This window comes from Culex quinquefasciatus, chromosome 3, assembly GCF_015732765.1.
Source record: "Culex quinquefasciatus strain JHB chromosome 3, VPISU_Cqui_1.0_pri_paternal, whole genome shotgun sequence".
NCBI classification, from domain to species: Eukaryota; Metazoa; Arthropoda; class Insecta; order Diptera; family Culicidae; genus Culex; species Culex quinquefasciatus.
This window is the reverse complement of record NC_051863.1, coordinates 64,463,553-64,489,586: the sequence shown is the minus strand read 5'-3', so window position 1 is coordinate 64,489,586 and position 26,034 is coordinate 64,463,553. Positions and strand designations below refer to the sequence as shown.

Here is a 26,034-nt window from a genome sequence, read left to right as displayed (position 1 = left end):
AAGATTGCTCAAATTTAGTTCTGAAATTCTGAGTTTCCGAAACCAGTTCTAGTTAGGCCCTTAGGAAGTTCTGCATTCTCTACGGAATGAGTTCGATCGTTATAGTAATCTCATTTGTTCGCTAAAACCAAACTAGTCATTACATCAACCCTCAGTCAATAACCGTACATTCTCTACCCCTTTTAACCTTAGTTTTTATTAATTTATGTTTTCTTTTCTTCTTTACCCTCTTCAACCGATACTGATTGAATGTGTTTTTCGTGAAACAAAAAAAAAATGTCCACTCAAAATTGCCCCCACAAATCTCATCGATTGGCTTTCTCTCATTCTTTTTCTCTTCTCCCCTCCCCTTGGCCTCGTTTTCCGTTTCCGTTGAACCTGTGCTAAAACCGAAATAATTAATCGAAAAATCGAAAAAAAAAATCCAAACCAACACCACCACAACTACAACACTGTGTGCGGCACACACTTTTGCACCACCTACACCATCATCACCCGTGAAGACATGAGACGCATGTCCAGCTCGATGTACGAGGTCTTCAACTGGGCCAGCTCCGGCGCCGAGTGCCCCAAGAAGTTGACCCTGTCGCTGGCCGGTGCCGGCATCAACATTGACGAGCCACCGTCCCGGGCGGAACGAGCGGCGGCGGCCGTCGCGGCCAGAAAGGGTAAACAGAACCTGCCTGCGTTCTAGTACTGCAACTAATGAACAGACACAGTCAAACACGACAGAGGGCGGAGCCAAAACAAACAAACAGAAAAAATGCGTTTTGTTCTTTTCTTCTAATCGTTTTTGTTTGACCTGTTTCACCTTGTTCGTTTCGTTTGTTTTTTTCTTCGACTAACGTTTTTCTGCGCGCTCAACTTTTTACTTCGAGTTTGTGTCTTTTTGTACAATTTTACTCATGAAAAAAAAAAACATTTTTTGTAAACATTTTGTAAATTTTGCGCTGTTCCACCACATCTTCTCTTACTGAGAGCTGTCTCTCTCTTTCTACTTTGTTCGAGCTGTGGAATGATGCTGGTTTTGTCGCCGAGTTATATCGAGTTGTTGTGTTTACGATATTTGCTACTTGTGTTGTGTTTTTCGAGTTGTTTTCCTCTTCTTTCATATATCAAGTGTAATTCTGTTATCTCTTTTACTCGTTGAATATTTTACTGCTTTTTTTTTTGCTTTCAACTTTCTTCTTGCTTTTTTTTCCTTTCCTTTACTCTCGCTTTTTGCTGTTTCTGTTCTGCTTGAGAATGATTTTCTTTTTTAATTCTTCTTTTTTTCGGTTTGACTATATTTTGAGAATTATCGTACGAGCTAAGTGTTCAGATGACAAGATTAGGCTAGAAATCAGTGCTACATTGCAGCAGATTTTTCTTGGAAATGAGGTTGAAATTTTTAATTAAACGGTTGAACATGCCTTTTTTCAATTGAGTGAAACATGAAGTTTATTTTTCAGTATATTTTTATTGTTTTGGGTTAATATAGAACTAGTTAAATTTTATTTTAATTTGCGCCTTCAAAAATGTATGAATAAGGAAACATGAAAAATGTTCTTTAGGAAAAAAAAAGAAAAAAAACCCAAAACCCCCTAAAACAAAATTTGATTTTTTTTCCAAAAAAAAAAATGAATTTGGTTTTTCACCACATTTTCAATACTTGGCAGTGTTCCCAGATCGTCAGGATGTCTTGCCAATTATCAATCAATCAAGATTTTACATGATCTAGATGATATTTTCATCTAACTTTTAATATCTGGCTGAAGTGACGATAGCTCCAAACAGTGCACAGTGGTCCAGATCTCAAAATTAAGTGGACAATTTATTTTACGAAAAATATGAAGTTTGGAGCTTTTGGTTTGGTTGAAAATTAGTGTGGTTCACGATAAGAGTGATTTTGAAAATCTAACTTTTCAGGAATTATTTTCGATTTTTTTTTGTCTTCTAGAAAGTTGTTGGGCTTGCTGCCAATCCAAGCAACTTTGTCGAAGACACCAAAATTTTATCTTCTAATCTAGAGCAATTCCAGCTCAAATCAGGATTTTTTCTGATACTTTTGTACCCGACCCTCACCGATTTCAATGAAACTTTGTAGACATGTTATCCTAGGCCTATATAAGTCATTTTTGTGTATATGGATCCAATAGTACTCGAGAATAACATTTGAGAAGGGCGTAAGGTATTTAAATATTTTAGTATTTTGCAATTTAAAAATTACTGTATCTCGAAGCCGTTGCATCGTATCAAAAAGTGGTCAAAGACAAACTTGTAGGAAATTGAACGGGCTTTCTGAAAAAAAAAATACACCGAAACAAAAATACACGCCACATCTATGAGATCTGTAAGCCCTTACATCCAATTGAAATGCTGTCAAATGCAAACTTATGGGAAATTGGACGAGCTTTCCGTTAAAAATATTTACGAGACTGAAAAACCAAGTCTGTCATGTAGAAATTGTCAAAAACCACCAAAAATCCCGTTTTTTCAACATTTTTATTTTTAAAACCGCTGTATCTTCCCAAGGATTGGACATAGGACAATGGTCAATACGGAGACTTTTATGTAAAATTATCTGGAGAATCGATTCCCACTACCGGTTTTTAAAAATTTTGACGTTTAGACCACTTTTCAAAAAAACAGTTTTAGTAAATGATTATTGTATTTTTTTAGGAGAGACATACCATCCTGCATTTTTCGTCAGTCTTTTAGTAACATTTTAGGCTATTTCCTCAAAAATTTTGAACGAAAAAAAATCGTGAAATCACCTTCAAATTTAAGTTTTAGACTTAAAAATCAAAAAATCTCATAGATGTGGCGTGTATTTTTGTTTCAGTGTATTTTTTCAGAAAGCCCGTCCAATTTCCTACAAGTTTGTCTTTGACCACTTTTTGATACGACGCAACGGCTTCGAGATACAGTAATTTTTAAATTACAGAATACAAAAATATTTAAATACCTTACGCCCTTCTCAAATGTTATTCTCGAGTACTATTTGCTCCATATGCACAAAAATGGCTTTTATAGGCCTAGGATAACATGTCTACAAAGTTTCATTGAAATCGGAGAGGGTCGGGTACAAAAGTATCAGAAAAAATTCCTGATTTGAGCTGGAATTGCTCTCTACGCCTTCTACGACCAAATTTATAAATATCATCTGAGCAAACCATCAAAAATCAGAGCTCTAAAAAACGACTTTTTATAATTTGACAAGTCGATTTGGTCTTAAGAGTCAAAAGTCACAGCAATTTTAAAGTAAAAAAGATGCAAATTTAAAACATAAATATCTCGAAAAGGCGCAAGCCAAATTTTAAACGCCAACTGATCGATTTTTGGTCATATTTTCGGTTTCAATGTTAATTTTACATGGAAACCCAAAATATGACCAAAAATCTATTTTTCGACACTTTGGCTCAATTCTGAGGGAAGAGCCAGATTCAGCAAGTAAAAATTGCATGGAACACAATTTTCGGATTTTGTTAGGGTGGTCCCATATGGTTTTCCCTTGAAAATTGGACTTTTTCAAATGAAGATATCTCGAGTGTAAAGACTGAGTGTAAACCTCTTAGATTTTTTCAGCGTTTGTAGTGCTGGATCTCCTCTTTCAAATGCAACCTGGCGCTTTTAACTTGGCTTGCATCTAACAAAGCGTTTTAAAATATTTTAAAATATCAATTAATAAATACTACATAGATTAGTTGAGAAATTGACCCAACCAGTTCAATAGTCGTGGGCCGGCTGCGAAATTATGGTTAAATATAATCAACAGTTACTGCTTCCAATTTGATTAGTAATTATCACACGTTGAAATTAACGGCATTTTTTTAAGTCTTTGACTTAAAAATGTGTCACAAAATTACTAAAATTTATTTCTTTATTTATTTGCAACAAGTTACGGCATTTTTTTCAAAATTCTTTGAATTAAAAATGTGTCACAAATTTACTTACATTTTTTTTATTTATTTGCAACAACACCTACACATGTTTGATGTAAATTTTAGCTTTTATTATCCAAATGCTTTTGAAAGTAAAGTTAATCCATCAGTTTCTCAATTTCACTCTGAAAATACGTAACTAAAATTTCCCTTTGTATGAATGGGTGCTCAACAAACTCAATATCCTTAGGCCGGCTACAAAATTATGTAAAAATATAATTATAGAAAAAAATAATTACTGTTTCGTTAACAACTAGGAATTTCATGTTCAACCGATTTGAATTTAAGTGAGTGTTTTCGGATTCATATTCTAGTACTACAAATTACCTTAAAGCCATAATCCGTAGAAAAAAATAACCCAAAACAAAAACATTTTGTGCATGTTCCTGCCAACAGTCTCAAGCCCGCCTGATTTTGACGTTTAGACCACTTTTCAAAAAAACAGTTTTAGTAAATGATTATTGTAATTTTTTAGGAGAGACATACCATCCTGCATTTTTCGTCAGTCTTTTAGTAACATTTTAGGCTATTTCCTCAAAAATTTTGAACGAAAAAAAATCGTGAAATCACCTTCAAATTTAAGTTTTAGACTTAAAAATCAAAAAATCTCATAGATGTGGCGTGTATTTTTGTTTCAGTGTATTTTTTTCAGAAAGCCCGTCCAATTTCCTACAAGTTTGTCTTTGACCACTTTTGATACGACGCAACGGCTTCGAGATACAGTAATTTTAAATTACAGAATACAAAAATATTTAAATACCTTACGCCCTTCTCAAATGTTATTCTCGAGTACTATTTGCTCCATATGCACAAAAATGGCTTTTATAGGCCTAGGATAACATGTCTACAAAGTTTCATTGAAATCGGAGAGGGTCGGGTACAAAAGTATCAGAAAAAATTCCTGATTTGAGCTGGAATTGCTCTCTACGCCTTCTACGACCAAATTTATAAATATCATCTGAGCAAACCATCAAAAATCAGAGCTCTAAAAAACGACTTTTTATAATTTGACAAGTCGATTTGGTCTTAAGAGTCAAAAGTCACAGCAATTTTAAAGTAAAAAAGATGCAAATTTAAAACATAAATATCTCGAAAAGGCGCAAGCCAAATTTTAAACGCCAACTGATCGATTTTTGGTCATATTTTGGGTTTTAATGTTAATTTTACATGGAAACCCAAAATATGACCAAAAATCTATTTTTCGACACTTTGGCTCAATTCTGAGGGAAGAGCCAGATTCAGCAAGTAAAAATTGCATGGAACACAATTTTCGGATTTTGTTAGGGTGGTCCCATATGGTTTTCCCTTGAAAATTGGACTTTTTCAAATGAAGATATCTCGAGTGTAAAGACTGAGTGTAAACCTCTTAGATTTTTTCAGCGTTTGTAGTGCTGGATCTCCTCTTTCAAATGCAACATGGCGCTTTTAACTTGGCTTGCATCTAACAAAGCGTTTTAAAATATTTTAAAATATCAATTAATAAATACCACATAGATTAGTTGAGAAATTGACCCAACCAGTTCAATAGTCGTGGGCCGGCTGCGAAATTATGGTTAAATATAATCAACAGTTACTGCTTCCAATTTGATTAGTAATTATCACACGTTGAAATTAACGGCATTTTTTTAAGTCTTTGGCTTAAAAATGTGTCACAAAATTACTAAAATTTATTTCTTTATTTATTTGCAACAAGTTACGGCATTTTTTTCAAAATTCTTTGAATTAAAATGTGTCACAAATTTACTTACATTTTTTTTATTTATTTGCAACAACACCTACACATGTTTGATGTAAATTTTAGCTTTTATTATCCAAATGCTTTTGAAAGTAAAGTTAATCCATCAGTTTCTCAATTTCACTCTGAAAATACGTAACTAAAATTTCCCTTTGTATGAATGGGTGCTCAACAAACTCAATATCCTTAGGCCGGCTACAAAATTATGTAAAAATATAATTATAGAAAAAAATAATTACTGTTTCGTTAACAACTAGGAATTTCATGTTCAACCGATTTGAATTTAAGTGAGTGTCTTTGGATTCATATTCTAGTACTACAAATTACCTTAAAGCCATAATCCGTAGAAAAAAATAACCCAAAACAAAAACATTTTGTGCATGTTCCTGCCAACAGTCTCAAGCCCGCCTGCATGAGTGTTAGTGACGTTAGCCGTTCGTCTGTGCCCCCCAAACATTTGTCCAAACTCATCAATGTAAAAAAAAACGTGTCCCTCCGAACCTCCCAAAACGACCCCTCCCCCCCGTCCAAATTCCCGCTGCGCGCATTGAGGAATGTTATTGCTGCTCGGATTTGTTCGCTTCTTGAGATTGATTTTTGTTCCGTTTTTCGCCCCTAACAGAGTTTTCGTCTACTACACATTTGTTGCCAGTTGTTTGTTTTTGGATTTCGACTCGATTTTTACCGCAATTTTTTTTGAAACGATTTTTTTCCTTTCAAAAGCCACACTAAAGCAAAGAGTTAACCCCTCCCTGATTTGTAGTGCAAAATTTAAAACGAATAAATTTTTCTTCTTTTTTCTCTTCTCTTTTTCCTGCGAACCAACGAAACAAAACAAATCAAAAAAATAAATTCTCTCACTCACACACACAAACATTCGCGCGTCGTCGATTTTGTGGTCTCTTGTCTTTGCCGAAATGAAACCAATACCACCAAAACGAAACCAAACTCCGATTTCGATGTGTGCAGACGATTCGGCTGACATGAGCTACCAGCGTACCGTGAATCGTCGCAAAACCGATCTTATGCCCACCATTCCTAGTCCTCGCGATAGCTCTAGATCATCTCTCGGCACTCACACCCCCAGAACACCAGGTAGTATTCTTTTATTTGTTTTCACATTTTATTTTCCATTTTTTGTTTACAAATCTAACAAGCCCTCGTTTCCCCGAAAAAAATGCCGACTTTTAACAAAAAAAAAGAAATCACTCACATTAGTAAACGTCCCCCTCTCCCCCCCTTTTCACTAATACCACCTCAACAACTCATCCAGTAGTAGTGTAGCAGAACTGTGTTGTCCCCAGTTAGTTTAGTTATCTATCGTTTTTTATCGTTTTTATGTCAATGTTGTCTCGTGTACTGTTTTGTGCCAAAACTGTGAGCGTGTCTTGTACCTGCTTGTGGCCGTTTTAGCGCAAACTGCATGAGTGTGTTCGCGTCTGGCGTTAGACGCGAACTGTCCCCTTTGTCTTCCTTTATACTCTAGTACTACAGTTTAAGTATTCCTTAAGTTGAGAACGTCCCCTTTGCTCAAACTGCATGTCTCACCACAGTGTACACACCTTATTTCTTTCGATTTTTAATTTTCTTTTGCATCGTGATTTTGTTTTTACCCTCTTTCCACCGCGTGCGCGCCACTGCAATGCAAAAAAAAAAACAAAACTTGGGCACCCAGGTCGAGCCTTCTCGATGACACGCTTGGACCAGCTGGCCCAGCCGCGGCGCCGTAACGGCGAACACATCAGTGCAATCCTGGAGCGCGAGCGCCGCCAGGCCCTGGAGCTGGAGAACATGACGCGGCTGTCGCTGTCCTCGTCCCGGTCGTCCCCGACGGCGGACGGCAAGCGGATGTCCCGCAGCATGTCCCAGCTGGCGACGGCCGGCCACCACCACAGTGGCAAATTCCGGTTCCACGACTCGTCGTCCTCGTCCGTCGGCGGCCGTGGTGCCCGCAAGTCCTCGTTCAACGCGCCGTCGTCCCACTCGGACTCGCCGATGGGACGGGCGGACACCTCCAAGAGCATGTCCCAGCTGAACACGGCCGGCCGGCACCACGCGTCCACGCGGCTCTCCAGAACCGAGCGCCTCCGCCAGCAGGTCCGGGAACAGCTGAACGGCTCCCACCAGACTTCCACGCTGGTTTCCACGACCGCAACAGGTGCGAGCGATTGCGTCAAAAGCAAAAAAAGAAAAACTTCGGGAAATTCTTGGTTTAACCTAAGATCACAAAACACACACTCAGTAATCTAAATTTTTCGTTTTGGTAATTAATCGTTGGAAACCTCGTAACCCCTCTGTCTCTCGTAAGGTGGTCAACCGGCTAACACACACACATACAACGTTTAGGCTAGAACTGTCTTCTTCAAAACCTGGCGGGTCGGGTCGCAGCGTTCCGCGCATTCTAGTACTACGAAAGTGCGAACAAAACACATACACGGCTAGCACCAATACACACGTACTTCTAGCGCGTGCGGCGTAGTAGGCGGCGCTGTTCGTAGATTATTGTTTGATTTCTCTCCCACTCTAACTCTTCTAGGAATACTCACCTCGAAAACTGACACAAGCGGTGTGGTTTGGTGGACGGGTTATTGGGTTTGATTACGGTTGCACAGGGAGTACTTTTGTTTGAAAAAGAAACAGTGTAGTACTAGATTTACAGGTTTCAGACGTTAGCTTAAGTTAGAGAAGTTAGACTGAAGAACCTTTACTGTGACAGTTTAGCACTACGAACAAATTCAAAGCACTTTGGAGAAATTTTAATTATTTTGAAGTACTAGATTGGTACTCTATCATTGATAAGCAAGTATCTTTATTAGGTTTTTGTTGAAGCAATGTTATTTTTCATGCTTGAAGAATTTCTATTTTTTTGTGCAGCATGAGATTGATTTTTTCGAATAATTTATGTGATTTATGTGATATATAACTGCACTGTTTTTTTTTTTAATTTTTAACTTTATATTTAAACAAATAATTGAAGCGTAGGTACTTATTGAAACAAAACTCTCTTAGTCTTATTTTTCAATAATGTAATAACATTAAACGAGTAAGAACTCATGAAAATCAACGAATTTAAATTTTAGATGGATTTTAGCAAAATTAAGTTTTTTTAGTTAAAAAAATAAGATTCAAAATTTTCTAACAATCCAAATAGTTGTCTTAAAAATTAACAGAATTTTTCAAAAATGCTTTTGTGTCAATCCAGCATTTTGTGATGATTTTAGTATTTGATACCTAAACTGCAAATATTTTAAATTGTGATTAGAAAATGACTTTATGTGAAAATTATCAAAATTTTGTTTTTTCTAACCATGTTATGAATTATGAAAATTTTAGTATTTTACTTCAAAAACTTTAATGTTGTGAAAACTAAAATCATTTAAAAATCAAATATTACTGTTTTAAGTATTTAAAAAAATACATTGTGAAAATATTAGAATCAAACACCAAAACCTCAAATGTCGTGGAATAAATAAAAAAATCGCGTTGTTTGAAACTTGTGATGCAGTTATGAAAATTAAAAATATATAAAACATGGTTTTTGTGAAAATGTTTGTATTTTATTCCGTCTCCAATGTTGTGAAAATCAATTAAAACATTTGCGTTTTTAAGCAATTGAAACACAAAAATTCCAATTACTATATTTCAAAAGATTCACTTTTTTACGCCAGATTAGTATTTTTTTGACAGACAGTGTTAAGAAAATTTTATTATTATAATCCAATTTGAAAATAAATTAAAATTTTTACATTTTTTCACCCAAGCCGCAAATAATGATAATTTACAGTATTCTGTGAAAATTCATGTGTTTTACGGAACATTATTAATTTTGAATATATTGTAACATTTTCATTTCAGTTGCATATTATGAAATTACTCTAATGTCACACAAATTAATTCAATGTTTGCGTCGTTTGACAGTCATTTAGCAAAGTATGAAAATATTTCGATGAATGTGTTTGTTTTAATTTGAGTTTTTCATACCGCCATATCTAATGTTTATAGAGTCCATTCATTTATTGGCATTTTTGAAAAATGTTGCAAATAATTAAAAATTATAGAGTTTTTTTGAAAATACTAAAATCCTATTATTCTAATACTAAAATTTTCACAAAAATCGTATTTTTTTCAAAAATACTCAAATTTTCAAAATTTGCAATATGGGTATTAAAGGAAGCGAAATTTTGAATGTTTTTACTAATGTTTTTTTTTTGGAAAATACTGTCATTTTCAAAAATACCGTATTTTTCGAAAATATTTTGATTTACAAAACATCTGGGTATCAAACGAAGCGAAATTTTGCATGCTACATACTATTTTTGTATGCTTTACAAAAAGTTGAATTCGTTTGATACCCATATTTCAAATTATGGAAATTTGAGTGTTTTTTTATAAAAAATCACGGTATTTTTTGAAAATTTCAGCGTTTGCAAAAAAAAGTATAGTGCTTCGTTTGATACCCATGTTGCAAATTATGAAAAACATTCCAAAAATTACGGTATTTTGTGCAAAATCGAGTTTTTTTATGAAAAAGTTTAAAAATGGGAAAATGTATTGCATAAATCGGTATCTAACCCATGTTGCAAATTACGAACATTTTGATATTTTCGAAATAAAAACGTAATTTGTGATAGTTTTCAGTGCATCATAGAGTACCGTAAAACGGGGTGACTTTGATAGCCGGGGTGACTTTGATAGGTTTGCGATTTTTCCGCAAAATGAAGAGTACAATTAAAATACGTAAGGAATGGTTCAGAAACATACTGACCGTGGTAGAGAAGTGTTCAAAGTACCTCATGAAGAAATTTTCATAAATTTTTGAAAAGTTTATAAAGTTAGTTAACTATAGTTAAGAAAATGTGGATGAAAGTCATTATTTTAAACTTCTCAAAGTGTCATGATTTTCTCAATGAACATGATTTTTAATCGGAAAACGAAATGCATTTTCGGATTCTTTGGACAATTTTCCACTAGGAGAAGGTTAAATAAGTTTGTAAATAATAAATAATATGTGTTTTTGAAACACAATTTAAAAAAATCTCCAAATTTATAGGCAAATTCAGTTGAACAAATTCCATGTAAAATGTGAAAACTTGTGATTTGTGCTTCAAAATTAGTATACAATGCAATATAAATCGATAATTTTATAAACAGGACTAGTTTTAACAAATTTTAAGTGAAATTCCGACTTTTTAACAATTTTACCTGAAATTTATATGTAGTTTGCTAAAAAGCTTATACACTTAGTTAACTAAATATAAACATTGATTTTTTTGCTTAAAAACTATATCAGCTACTTTAGTGATGGTACATTTAGCGTACAAATAAAGTTTGAACATCTTAAATATGATTTTAAAAAGAAAAACTATGACTATCAAAGTCACCCCGGAATTAAAACCAAGAATTTTTAACGTAACTATTTATCTAAACACTATTGAAAAAACTTTTTTTTCCAAAATAGTGCATGGACTTTGTGTGGCCTACTCCAGTACATGTTTAAAAAATAATAATCTTGAGAAAAACCTTACCTGTTGGAAAATATTCTAAAAACAAATTGAAATCCTATCAAAGTCACCCCGGTTTACGGTACTTTCGAAAATACGGTATTTTGTAAAAAAATAGTTTTTTTTAAACCTGATAATGTGAAAATGCAACAAAAATTCGTTTCGTTTGAAAAGCATAGTGCCAATATTGAAATTTTGAGTATTTTCGAAAAAATACGGCATTTTATGAATGTTTTAGTATTTAAAATAAAACTCTAATAAAGTGAAAAATCACAAAAAAATCGTTTCATTTGATTTTGCACATTATGAAAACTTGAATACATTCAGGAAAAAATGTATTTTGTGAACAATTTTGAATATTTATACTTTGAAACTTACTACATTAAAAAAAATATTTTTAGTGAAAGCATTGAAAATTTAACATGGTAAGGTTGAATGAAGTCGATTTTAGAAAGATTTTCGTTACCGTTATCGTTATCGAGCCTCGATAATTTTATCGTTAACAACCTTTCAAAATACTAAGTTTTTGAGCAAATACTTTTTATCTTTTTTATTAACAAAAATATAACTTTATTAATTACTGTTACGTCTAAGAGTTTTTTGTTTGAATAAGTTCGTTTTGACTAGTTAATTTTACTAGGAGTTTCGCAGAAATCGATAAAACAAAAGTGAATAAAAAGTATAGAAAAGGTCGATAGCGTTGATGATAATTTTATCGTTATCGTTGTCAAAGAATCCTTATTGGGTGAAGTTTAGAAAAAATGACGACAATATTTTTTTACGGTGGTCAATTCGAAGAAGTCAAAAAAATAAGAAAAACACAACCTCATAGATAGATTTGACGTTAAGGCTAGTCACCAATACATCCTTACTTCGAGCGCATCGCTGCTCACAAGAAAAAAAGGCTCATAAGCAGTTTAGACTCGGGAATAGTCAAAAAATCACTGAATTATTTATTTTCTTTCTGAACTTTTTCTTACTTTTACTATTCTTTCACATTCTGAGAGTTGCTTTAACTCTGATCTTCTTTAAACTTTTTGCATGATTTGGGTCAAATTGGGTTATCGTTTTTATTTTTGTAGGGTAATGGTACAATCTAGCTTTTAAGTATTCGTAGTCGCATGAACTTTCTATGTATTGGTGATGGTACCCTTTTCAGTAGATTTTGGTAGATATCAACGCAACACAATGACAATATCACGTAATGGTGAAGGTTTGGATTCACCGTAATGGTTCGCGCTTCTTCGAGCGGGTGGGATTCTCCAAATCGGAAGCTTCGCTAGCTTGGCCCTTAATACTACCTCGATGTAAATAGAGATGACCGTAGTGGAATGTTCTAATCTAGTACTACTCGCTGCAAACAATGGGAATGCGCTTCAACTCGTATCATATCGATTCTACTATCGCTTTGTTTGATTTTGTTTTATCCATATTCATAATATTATTAGTTATAAGAAATATATCCAACTTCCCTTCAGCTGATCAAATCCAGTATCCTTCCGTAGTTCCTACCCAACCTTTGCTCTCGAATCCCACCAGTCTTCCCAATCGCAGTATGCGTTTCCACCAGTCTTCCCAAAAAACCATCCCGCACTCCAACCCCAACAAATTCATCACCATACCTCAACTCATCATTCATAACTATTTCTACCCATCCAAAAACAAAAAAAAAAACAACCCCCATTACGTTTTACACCATTACCATTATCGTCTCTGTATTTTTCCTTCGCAACTGCTGCTGCGATCTCTGTTCGCTGCCCTGTGTTTGCGTTGTGTACAGGTTTGCGTTCCGGCGAAATCACCCCGAACAGTCTGAACACGTCCCGGCCGGGCAGTGCCATGTCCAGCTCGACGACCGCGTCCGGCGTCGTCTACCGGCGGTCCCTGCCGGCGTCCGCCGGAAGCCAGCGCAAGCCCCGCCCCATCTCGATCGCCGTCACCGGAGTGTCGGGCCTCGCGAAAGAAGGTTTGCTATTCTAGTACTTCACCATTATCTACACCCATCACTACTCTCCCTCTCACTCACACACACACACTCACTCACACTATCATTCGCAAGCATCATGAAGTCTCACCATCGACGTTGATTCTAAGAATGAAAAAGAGTTTCCGAATGTGACCCCCACCTCCCCCTTTTCCCTGGTTCCTTGCATCCCTCGTTGATTTCCCCCGTTGAACTCTCCCCGATGTAGACTGTAAGCTTACACTTGAAAAAAATGAGGTACTAGAACAAGAAGCACGTATCCGACCACCGAGGAACGCTACATCTCTCCCTGTACTGAAACCTGTAAACACCTGTAAACTGAATTTTATCTTTTGTACAAAAACAACTTTCGAACGGCATCTGGAATGCTCGTCCAAAAGCCCGCTACCTTTCGATGTAAAGTTTATTTTTATTTGTTGTTTTACTTTCATTTCTATGTAGCTTTTACGTTTTTTCTGTTGTTCTTTGAAATTCTTGATTTTTATGGGTTCAACTGTACCGTATCCCACCTATAAATATGTTTTTTTTGTTTGTAACTTGGGTACTCTCACACCATGATGTGTGAAATGATGTAGTACCAGATTTGTGCCTAAGGCAATTGGTGTAAGCTAAACGGTTCGATCGTATCACTTACTAACACCGTCACCTAAGTTTCTACCATTTCAGCGCGATTCCGGGCGTTGCGGCAGGTCTGGGTTTGCTGAAGTGATCGTGGTGCAGTACTAGATTAAGGGCTAAGTCGTCACATTTGATCATCTGCATTCATGTGTTCGGTTCAATAAGTGGTTTCGATGACCCGTTTTGCATTTGCTGCCATAAAACCTCGCCATATTCATTATATTGGCTCCAATCTAGTACCACCCAACGCTCCTAAATCGCTTCAACATACCCAGCAAACTGCTGGCATTGACCCAGAATAATCCCTAGGTCATTCCAAACAAATCTAACTGATCTTTTAATCCCTCCCCCAACCCACCCTCAAAAAACAGAGAAACCGCCACTTCCGAAATCGTCCACGGGTAACACCAGCTCGACCAGCCTGGAGCGCAAGCGATCCCAGAGCGGCACCAGCACACCGGCCAAGCCGGCCGCTCCGGACACTCCGGCCCGCAAGCACTCGAGCGCCGAGCGGCCACATCGCGTTGGCGGCGGCAGCAACAGTGCAAGCGCTCGCGGCACTCCGAAGGCGTCGTCCACGCCGCTGCAGTCACCGGGACCGGAAAAGGCCAACCGTACGCTGCACGATTCGCTGGTCAAGACGGGCAAGAAGCAAGCCAGCCAGGAACAGCTGGCGACACCACTGCCCAAGGAGGGCTCCTCGGTCAGTGCCAAGAGCACCGACGAGAAGCCGGCTGAGGTCGTGGAACAGAAGCAAGAGGAACAGCTGACGGAGACCGTCACAACGGTGGAGAGCGTTGTCCAGGAGCAGCAGATCATTGTGACCGAAAGCAAGACGGAAGCGGAGGTCGTTGCCGAGCCGGAACCCGTTAAGGAACAACCCCAGCTGGTTGAACCGGACCAGGTGGCCAACAGTCACGAGGAGAAGAAAGATGACATGAAGGATAGTACCGTGGCGCCGCCAATGCCAGCTGCCGTCACCAACCTGCTCGACGCCCAGGACGGCTCCAACGGAGATCTGATGACGGCTTCGATGATCGCGAAGCGCATCACCACCGAGGAGGAAGCCAAGGCTGCGCTGGCCGAGCGTCGTCGGCTGGCCCGCGAGGAAGCCGAACGTCAGGCCGAGCTGGAGCGTCAGCGCATCGCCGCCGAAGAGGAAGCCGAAGCGCAGCGTCAGTACGAGGAGGAGGAGCGGCTGCGCAAGCTCGAGGAGGAATCGATCCGGCTGGCCGAGGAAGCCCGCCGCCTGGAGGAGGAACGTCTGCAGCAGGCCATCGAGGAGGCGACCAAGCGCGAAGAGGAGGAAAAACTGCGCCGTGAAGAGGAAGCCCGCCAGAAGATCGAGCGGGAAGAGTCGGAGCGAAAGGCCCGCGAGGAAGCGGAACGTCAGCGCATCGAGATGGCCGAACGACTTAAGAAGGAGGAGAAGGAGCGCGAGGAGCGACGGAAGCGGGTGGAGGCAATCATGTCGCGCACCCGGGCAAAGGGTGGCAGTGCGACGAACACGCCGACGAAGGTGAGTACCGATTTTTTTGAGTTCTCTGTAGAATCCCTAAGATTTGAAGGTTTACCGCCGTAACTTGCAAGAGGTCGTCGGATTTTCTCCACGGATCATACTCACATAGCTTCAGTGAGTATAGTAGACTACTTTGTTGATATTTTAAGAGTTAAGACATTTACGTCTACCGCCGTAACAAGTGAGAGGTCGGTGGATTTTGACCCCGGATTATACTCGCATAGCTTCATTGAGTATGATAGATTAATTTGCTGATATTTTGGGATGGCCTGAGCTATCCAAGGACTCTTTAGAGTTAATATCTGTACGTCTACCGCCGTTACTTGCAAGAGGTCGTCGGATTTTCTCCCCGGACCCAACTCATATAGCTTCAGTGAGTATGGTAGACTTCTTTGTTGCTATATTGGGAAGTCCTGTGTCATCCAAGGACTCTCTGGAGTTAAGACCTTTGGGTCTACCGCCCTAAAAAGAGTGAGGTCGCCGGATTTTGTCCCTTAATCAGACTCGCATAGCTTTATTGAGTATGGTAGAATACTTTGTTGATATTTAGAGTTGTCCTGGGTCATCCAAGGACTTCCTGGAGTTAAGATCTTCGAGTCTGTAGCCGTAACAAGCGAGAGGTCGCCAGATTTGACCCTTAATCAGACTCGCATAGCTTCATTGAGTATGGTAGATTACTTTTTTGATATTTTGGGATGGCCTGAGTCATCAAAGTACTCCCTGGAGTTAAGATCTGTACGTCTACCACCGTAACAAGCGGGAGGTCGCTGGATTTTGACCCTGAATCAGACTCGCATAGCTTCAGTGAGTATGTTAGAATACCTTGTTGATATTTTGGGTTGTCCTGGGTCATCCAAGGACTCCCAGGAGTAAAGACCTTTGAGTCTATCGCCGTAACAAGCGAGAGTTCGGCGGATCTCGACCCCGGATCATATTCGCAAAGCTTCAGTGACTATAATAGACACTTTGTTGCTATATTGGGAAGTCCTGGGGCATCCAGGACTCCCTGGAGTTAATACCTTTGAGTCTACAGCCATGAAAAGCAAAAAGGTTGGTGGATTTTGACCCCGAATCATACGCGCATATCATCATTAAGTATGGTAGACTACTTTTTTGATTTGTTGGGAGGTCCTGGGTATTCCAAGATCTCCCTGAAGTTAATGTCGGTGTTTGCCACCTTAACCGCATCAATTCAATGTTTGATATTATATTGCTAACGTTCTCCCGTCTCCCCCCGCAGCAATCCGACGAGAAGGATAACGCCATGAGCAAGAGCCACATCGTCATGTCCAGCACACCGGCCGTGACGGCCGACACGACCATGTCGATGACGGAATCGATGCTCGGATCCGTAGACCAGCCTCAGCAGCAGCAGTCACAAGAGCAGGACCAGGCGCCCTCCTCCGGCGCGGAATCGCTCGAGCAAGCCGTCCAGTCGCTCTCGCTGGAGAACAACAACAACACCAACAGCAACGCCACCAGCAACGGCAACCACAACAACAACAACGGCGACTACGAGCGCTCCGTAACGGAGAAGGAGAACCTGCTGCTCGGTGCGTTCAACAACAACGGCCACGACAACAACGGCTCGTCGGCCGGCAGCCAGCAGCCCTCGTCGCTCGAGTCGAGCTCGACCACGCCCGGTGCCACCACCAACGGCAAGTCGACGCCCGGCGCGACGACGATCGCCGAAACGACGGAGCTGATCATCGAGGACGCGATCATGAGCGGCCAAACCAACGGCCACAAGAACGGCAGTATTGATAATGTGTTGTAAGTAGCGTCAATTTGTTTGTTGTTTTTGTTGGGATTACATTTTGTACCAAGCGATGTTATAGAAGCTCCGCTTGCCACTAATCTAGTACTGCGCTAGAAGTGTCCCCTTTCTTCCTGTACCTGCGTGTGCGTCTCTCTTCAAGTGTTCAAGCGTCCAAACTTTGATACTAACCGTCTCTTCTAGATTACGTGTGGCGGACATTTAGAGAGTGATGTTTTGGGGGTCGAAAAAACGAGTACAAAATTTACAAAGAAATTTCCACGAGACACAATGATGAGGTACTAGAGAGACACAACTACACGCACACAGAAAAAAAAACGAATCTAGAGTGAGTTTCTCCGCTGTGGCTTCTCTCTAACCACCATTTGTGTGTGTATTTCGTCGTGTTGAACATCTGTTGTGTAACCATAAATAAAGCGTCCCACTCAAAATTGTCTAACCTCAAAGTGTTTACCCCCTTGACCCCCATTCACATTCACACACACAAAAATGTCCCTTGAAACCATCCATCAGCTGTGTTTTACAACTTAGTGTCTTTTAGTTCTGAACTCACTCACACACATACACATAGAAACAGTTGACAGACAAAATAAAGGCAGTACTAGCTTGATGAGCTGGTACTGCAATTGCTCGCTTTACGAGCTTTCCGCTTAGATCCGATTGCGGTAATAGAATAGATGCTTCTGTTTGATGTGCTGACGTACTAGATTAGCTTGTATGTTCCCTCTCATCGATCCAAACACTACTAGTGGCTTTTGTGCCGCTTCTCTTGCTGGCTTTGATCAGTTTGATTAATCTACTTTTCGTTTGTTTACTTTACTTACAAAAAAAAAAAACAAAAAAAAAACGTAACCCAATCCAGTACACAAAATCCGCCGACTGTTGATGCAAAATTCCTAACGCACTTCGACGACACCGACGAGCTGGCCCCGGTCCTGCCGCCGTCGGACGCCACCGACAGTCTTACTAACCCGTTGGACGCTGCCAACGACGACTTGGTGGTGCCACCACCCACGAGCCAGTTGATCGATTTCAGTAGTTTCCAATCGTTGACGGCCGAGCAGTCGGAGCAACCGCCGCAGCAACCCGCCGACGACCAAGACCCGTTCAATCTTAACATCAACAGTATCAACAACAACAACAACACTAACATCAACAACTCCAGTAGCGTTAACCCTTTCGATGATGATAGTAGTAGTCTCGTCGTGACCGGCTCTACTACCTCCTTCTCCACCAACACCACCTCCCTGTTTACCGGCAGCGACGCAAATCTGATCAGTAATAGCAATTTCTTGAATAACAATTCCACGAGGCTAGTCGCGACATCCGACAGTCAAGATAACCGAGGTAAATCCGTAGTTTGAGTTTTTCTTTTTTTTATTTGGTTTCTCATTCTAGTACGCCAAACTTGCTGGTGTGTGAAATCTAGTTAGTTTCCGTTTTGTATCATAGCTATCGCAAACTTCTTTTGCTTTCACGATCAGGTCGTAATTACGTTGCACTTTTAAATTTAAGTTCTCTTATTACTTTGTAGTACTAGAATTACATTAAACGACTTAAAAAACCAATCAAATTATTCTAGTACTACACTTGTCACCATTTCCCCACCACCAACCAACCAACCGACCCAGCTTATCTCACCTCTGCTTTTCTCTCTTTCTTTCCCCCGCTCCCCTACTACTGTGTACACCCACAAAATAAAACTCACAACCACAAACAAACATCCTGATCCTACCTCCTGCTCTCACTCACATCCTGCTGCGCGGTGCATCTTTCCTGTAACACAAACTACCACCACCACCACCTCCTCCACTATTGGTTGAAATCCTTGAAAAAAAAAAAGACCTCACCTACAAACAATCGGCACTGGTACTGTACGTCTTCGCATTTATTTATGGTTGCCTGATGGCGGCCATCCGGTCGGCCGATTGAGAGAGAATGTAAGAATGTTAGTTAAGGGGTTAGTAAGGGGCTTTTGAGGAAGGGAATTCGTCTTAATTGGTTGGGAATTTGATGTGTACTTTTGAGTGATTTGATCAATTGTGTGTGTTTTTTGCTCAAGATTTTCAGGTTCAACAGGTGTATTTATTATCTGAGTGATTTTTAGGGTGATTAATAGTAGGGTTGAGAATTTTCAGGTCTTACAAAAAAAAATGTGAATATTTATAAATTTGACATTTTTGTGGATTTTAGATTTTGATTTTTTTTTATTAAAATTAAACATTTTTAAACTATTGCAAAAAAAATCCATACAAGTTTATGAGCTTGTCATACAAACTTATATGGGAACATTTGAACATCTGTATCCTGAGAGGAATTTTGTTTATTCAACTTTTTATCACAAAAAATGATTCCCAAAATACGTTTTTTCCATTTTTTATATGTTTTGGGATACTGGGCATCTTTTGCATCAAAGTTTTAATGGTGCAAAAGCTGTTACCAGAGCTAAAATATTTTTTTTTAATAGACTTTTTTATGTCTGAATTAAAAGTGTAATTGTCCTTCTAAAAATTTGTAAAATTTCCAATATTCCGTTGTATGCCTCTTTTTTAGGCAAAATTGGGGTTGTATTACTTCATAAGATAGGTAATTTCAAACCTTGGGAGGGATTTACGCATTTTTTACTGTGCAGTGAAAAATAATGTTCGATGGAAAATCATCACGACAAAACAAAATCGAAAAGCTGAGATATTTTTATGGTAGGGGAAATATACCCATTTTAATCACTTTAAGCCGTTCGATCAGTTCTCATCACTTTTATTGTTTTCCGCTATTAAATCAACATTTTCAGATGCATTAACAATCGAGAGTTGCTTGCTCACTTTTATTTGAGCAATTTATTACTTTGGAACAGTCAAAAACACTTCATGAAAGCTGTAATTCATTATCAAAGTGCTGATGCTGATAGGCCGATAATAGAAATAGGGTGAGAAAAGGTAAAGTTCCCTTACATATTGAGCAATTCTCCACGAAATCGGTCTTTTTTTGGAATTTAAATTTTTGTATTTTTTAATCCGATTGAAACGTTTTTGGTGCCTTCGGTATGCCCAAAAAAGCCATTTTGCATCATTAGATTCTCCATATATTTGTCCATACAAATTTGGCAGCTGTCCATACAAAAATGATGTATAAAAATTCAAAAATCTGTATCTTTTGGAGGAATTTTTTGATCGATTTGGTGTCTTCGGCAAAGTTATAGGTATGGATATGGACTACACTGAAAAAAAAATGATACACGTTAAAAAATTTTTTGGTGATTTTTTATTTAACTTTTTGTCACTAAAACTTGATTTGCAAAAAAACACTATTTTTTTTTTTTTGATATGTTTTAGAGGACATCAAATGCCAACTTTTCAGAAATTTCCAAGTTGTGCAAAAAATCTTTGACCGAATTATAAATTTTTTTAATCAATACTGATTATTTCAAAAAATCGAAATATTGCTCGTAAAAAAATTTCAACTTCATTTTTTGATGTTAAATCAAATTTGCAATCACAAAGTACTTTAGTGAAATTTTGATAAAGTGCACCGTTTTCAAGTTAAATCCATTTTTAGGTGACTTTTTTGAAAATAATCGCAGTTTTTCATTTTTGAAAATTAGTTCACATGTTTGCTCACTTTTGAAATAAATATTTTTGGAAAGATGAGAAAATTCTTTATATTTTGCTTTTTTGAACTTTGTTGATACGACCCTGAGTTGCTGAGATATTGCAATGCAAAGGTTTAAAAACATGAAAATTGATGTTTTCTAAGTCTCACCCAAACAACCAACCATTTTCTAATGTCGATATCTCAGCAACTAATGGTCCGATTTACAATGTTAAAATATGAAATATTCGTGAAATTTTCCGATCTTTTCGAAATAAATACTTTCAAAAATTTTAAATCAAGACTAACATTTTAAAAAGGCCAAAAATTCTATATTACGCCCTTTTGAAATGTTTGTTTTGGTTTAAATTTTTTTTAAATATTTTTTTCGAAGAGATCGGAAAATTTCACGAATGTTTCATATTTCAACATTGTAAATCGGACCATTAGTTGCAGAGATATCGACATTAGAAAATAGTGGGCTGTTAGGGTGAGACTTAGAAAACATCAATTCTGGAGTTTTTTTTTTGAAAAGGTCCAATAAACCAAATTTTCAGTTTTTGCTTTTTGGGTGTTTTTGAAACCGCCTTGAGTCAAGGGTCTTGAAAAACACCCAAAAAGCAAAAACTGAAAATTTGGTTTATTTGACCTTTTCAAAAAAAAACTCCAGAATTTTCCTGTTTTCAAACACTTGCATGGCAATATCTCAGCAACTAAGAGTCGTATCAACAAAGTTCAAAAAAGCAAAATATAGAGAATTTTCTCAGCTTTTCAAAAATATTTTTTTTAAAGTGGGCAAACATGTGCACTAATTTAAAAAAATTAAAAACTGCGACTATTTTCAAAAAAGTTACCTAAAAATGTATTTAACTTTAAAACGGTGCACTTTATCAAAATTTTACAAAAGTACTTTTTGATTGTAAATTTGATTTTACATCGAAAAATGAAGTTGAAATTTTTTTACGAGCAATATTTAGATTTTTTGAAAAAATCAGTATTAATTAAAAAATTCATAATTCGGTCAAAGATTTTTTGCACAACCTGGAAATTTCTGAAAAGTTGGCATTTGATGTCCTCTAAAACATATCAAAAAAAAAAAAAAAGTTTGTTTGCAAATCAAGTTTTAGTGACAAAAAGTTAAAGAAAAAATCACCAAAAAAATGTTTACCGTGTATCAAAAAAAAAAAAAAAAGATTTTTTGCAAATCAAGTTTTAGTGACAAAAAGTTAAAGAAAAAATCACCAAAAAAATTTTTACCGTGTATCATTTTTTTCAGTGTAGTCCATATCCATACCTACAACTTTGCCGAAGACACCAATACGATCAAAAAATTCCTTCAAAAGATACAGATTTTTGAATTTTCATAAATCATTTTTGTATGGACAGCTGCCAAATTTGTATGGAAAATTATATGGAGAATTTAATGATGCAAAATGGCTTCTTTGGGCATACCGAATGCACCAAAAACGTTTCAGTCGGATTAAAAAATACAAAAAAAATGAATGACCGAAATCTGAGAAAACTGCTCCCCTTTGAAATGTTATTCTTGATTTAAAAATTTTGAAAATATTGTTTCAAAAGTGGGCAAACATGTGCACTAATTTAAAAAAAATGGAAAACTTCGACAATTTTCAAAAAAGTTACCTAAAAATGGCCGTAACTTGAAAACGGTGCACTTTGCCAAATTTCACTAAAGTACTTTTTGATTGCAAATATGATTTTATTTGAAAAATGAAGTTGAAAAATTTTTGCGAACGATATTTCGATTTTTCAAAAAAAATCAGTATTGATTCAAAAATTCATAACTTCGTAAAAACTTTCTGAAAAGTTGGCATTTGATGTCTCCTAAAAATATAAAAAAAATAAAAATAGTGTTTTTTTTTTTGCAAATCATGTTTAAGTGACCAAAAAATATTTACCTTGTATCATTGGTGTAGTTCTTATCCATACCTACAACTTTGCCGAAGACACCAAATCGATAAAAAATGTCCTACAAAAAATACTGATTTTTGAATCTTCATACATCATTTTTGTATGGACAGCTGCCAAATTTGTATGGAAAATTAAATGGACAAACTAATGACGCAAAATGGCTTCTTTGGGCATACCGAAGGCACCAAAAAAGTTTCAGCATGATTAAAAAATAACAAAAAAAAACGAATGACCGAAAACTGAGAGAATTGCTCGAATGAGTCACTTGATGTGAAGTACTAGATTGGCGTGTTTAGTACTCAGTTTCAATGTTTCATGATTGTTTCTCGTTTTCTACACTTCTGTACATACACGTGTTAATTATTTTTTGGGTCCCTTCACTCTCTTCAAATGCTATCACAAATCTCTTCAAACGGTACAATGCCATTTTCAGCGTGTGTTCTCTGTTTTTGGTGTTTTATTTTATCGTGGAGTGTTTCCTTCCTTTCATCTTTCGATTCTATGTCTTTAAAACCATCCTAATAATCTTTTCCAACCCATCCATTCCAGACTTGTCGCTCTTGTGAACGAATAAACAAAGCAAAACATGCTAGGCAGAGGCAGCACCACACGCACTCACACCAACCAGACACGGTGTGGAGGAGAGTCATTTCGCCCACGGCTCTCGCGGGGCCCCCCCGTCGTGAAATGCGAGCGAGAAAAGGGAGAAAAAAGTTGCTCTAGTACTGCACCACACATACACATAAAAAACACACACGCGCTAGTGATACTACCCCTTAATAACTAAACTACTACGATTAATTGATTCTCGCGCCGATTTTGTGCTTATTCGTGCGCGTGCGCGCGCGCGCGTTCACAGACAAATAGACACAGTTTCACCAGCAGCAGCAGAAAATTATGATGAAAAAAAAGAAGATTAAAAGCATATAAAAACACAAAACAGAAAAAAAACACACAGATACTAACTAGAGGGAAACTAATATAGTGAGTTGTTTCAGGAGCATGAGGTTAGCATGATTGTCAGGAGTGAACGAAGAAAGCGCGCGCGAGTTGATTCGACTATTTGCATATATATTATATATAAAACATTATAACAAAAAAAACTAGAAGAAAGTACTAGAACACACAAACACACTCACAGTTACACGCAAAAAGCAGATGGAATAACCGGAAACAGAGGGCGCATCCTGAAGGTGAGTAACGATGATCTGTGCTGTTCAAAAGTAGCTAGTTTTTATTCAAAGAGTGATGGTTTGGAGCTGGGGGTGAATCAAAAACCCCCCGGGAAAGGGTGGGCGAGAGAAGGGCGTTGAGCCGGGCTTGTGGGGAGGGCGATTATTTTTTTTAGAAAAATATTTTCCGTGCGAGCGATTCTAAATGTAGCAGCTGATTGTCTGTGAAAACTTTGTAAAAACAATTTATTTTTTGTGATTTTATGTAGTCTTGGTTTATGTCAATTAAAAATTTACCGAAAAATTGGTTTGATTTCCAAAAACAAGTTTAAAATTGAGAGATCTTCACATTGGCTAGGCCGGCGCCGTTGGTGGTCTCCGCCAGCGCGGCTCAATCTTCTCTTGCGGTAGGTGCTATTTATTAACAGATGTTTTGAGGATGAATGGACAGCGCGCTAGCTGCGGAAACTCTGTTTCGCGTAATGTAATCAAAAATCAATAGCTACTAAGCGAAAAAAAGTCTTTTCATTTCAAGCCTGTCAAAATTCAACCAGATTTGCGCAGTGTTGTACTAGATTCCAGAATATTGACTACTGCTTAACAAGCGGCAAACACTGACTAAAAAAGGAAACTATTGAAATTAAAGCAAAATATATCATTATATATTCAATGTTGATACATTTAAAAACAAACACACACACAGACACACAAAACACAACTATCCAATTGATTGACTATTATTATAACCATTAAATTACTACCAATTGTGCAAGCGCGCCCTTATTACTTCTGGCTTTGTTTTAGTCTTGAGGTAATCGAAAAAATAAAATTAAAAAATAAATTACTGAAATCAGTCAGAATTCAGTTTAGTTTGACTTGTTTCAAACTTTCCCCTCGGCGCAGTGCATTGTGTCGCTGGGACGTTAAAATGCGAAAATAATAGAATTGTTTAAATTGAAGAAAAAAAAACCTAGTATTCTAATCTGTTAAATTATGTATAAAATAAACACTGAAAAAAAATTGCTGACGCAAAAATGAACCATTAAATAGGTGTAATTTAATGATTAATCTATACACAAACACACACACACACTAACACACGAACACTGAAAACACTTTGACACGAAGAGGTAAGCTAGCGAGAAGATGAAAATCACGATTTAAAAGAGTCATTAAAATTCAAGAAAAATCAAATATCCCTTTTTGCTAATAAAAAAAAGAAAACAGAGAAAAGTGCATCAAAAAAGGCAAAACCTACTATTAATCTTAAATTATATCAACTTTTTTTTTGCGTACGATTTTCGTATTGTTTTCTCTCAAAACAAAAGCAAAACAAAAAAATAAACATTTCCTTTCGATTCCTTCCTTCTTGTTGGATGCAAACTTGCGTGCAAGGTTCGCGCGCGCGCGCGTGGTACTAGATTGTTTTTTGTTTACGTTTTTTTGCTGATGAAACTTGTTACGGTAGTAGAACGTATCTGTATCTAAAAAAAATATAATAAATCGATTTGTCAAATCCAGTATTTACTCCACACACAAACACACATTTTGATCGCGAGTTAAAAAGCTAAAGTAAAATCAGGTTGTCTAAAACAAAAGTTACACAAATACAGAGATCGCAATCCGGCAAACAATAATTTGAGCTTGTGGAATACGTAACAAAATAAAAAGATTCGATGCAATCGAAAAAGAGAGAGAAAATCGTTAGATGGCAATGATAAGGAAGGGATTGAAATGTTGAGATGAGAAAGGAAAACAAACAAACACATATTTAAAGAAGATGAAGAAAAAAACAAAACAAACAATGCTAGAAGACAGTGAAAATATGGCAGGATGATGACGATAAGAGTGTAGACTGGAATGATTATTGAATACGATGATGATGACGCATCTGTGTAGATGATAGTAGGTATGAAGTAATGAAAGCTGAGAAGAAAACAAAGATGATAAAGTGAACAGAAAAGAAGATTAATAACTCTATTAATGCTTGTAATAAATGCTTTATATATAAAATATATAAAATCAATAAAAATATTTAAACGAAATTTTTTGTTGTTGTTTTAGTGCATCCGAAATTCAAAAAAAAATATCACATCGCGATAAAAATAAGCAATTTTCAAAGTTTTAGTACATTGACTTGTCACTTTTATAATAGGGTCCTAAAGTCCTATGTCAATTTTAATGTCAACGGTAAACAACGCGATTATAAACCATTTCTGTTCACATTTTTGTTTTCATTTTATTGTAAAAAAATAATTGACAAGACAACATTTTTTCGATGGATC

At 37.1% G+C, this 26,034-nt stretch overlaps 1 protein-coding gene across 18 annotated transcripts in view; it reads left to right on the top strand.

The window, feature by feature from the left end:
- Positions 1-25,794, top strand: part of LOC6054024 (ensconsin) — a 160,453-nt gene extending 134,659 nt beyond the window's left edge. For 9 of the 18 annotated variants that reach the window (XM_038259645.1, XM_038259644.1, XM_038259647.1 and 6 more), the window contains 8 exons: positions 504-668; positions 6,628-6,753; positions 7,334-7,816; positions 12,940-13,125; positions 14,133-15,280; positions 16,521-17,053; positions 17,920-18,404; positions 23,127-25,794. In XM_038259645.1, the coding sequence (XP_038115573.1) occupies positions 504-668; positions 6,628-6,753; positions 7,334-7,816; positions 12,940-13,125; positions 14,133-15,280; positions 16,521-17,053; positions 17,920-18,404; positions 23,127-23,143 (3,143 nt within the window). In that variant the 3' untranslated portion in view covers positions 23,144-25,794. Of the gene's footprint in view, positions 1-503; positions 669-6,627; positions 6,754-7,333; positions 7,817-12,939; positions 13,126-14,132; positions 15,281-16,520; positions 17,054-17,240; positions 17,882-17,919; positions 18,405-23,126 lie in introns of those variants that run through there. The other 9 variants (XR_005278198.1, XR_005278197.1, XM_038259648.1 and 6 more) reach the window with 9 other exon arrangements.
- Positions 25,795-26,034: the final 240 nt, after the last annotated feature.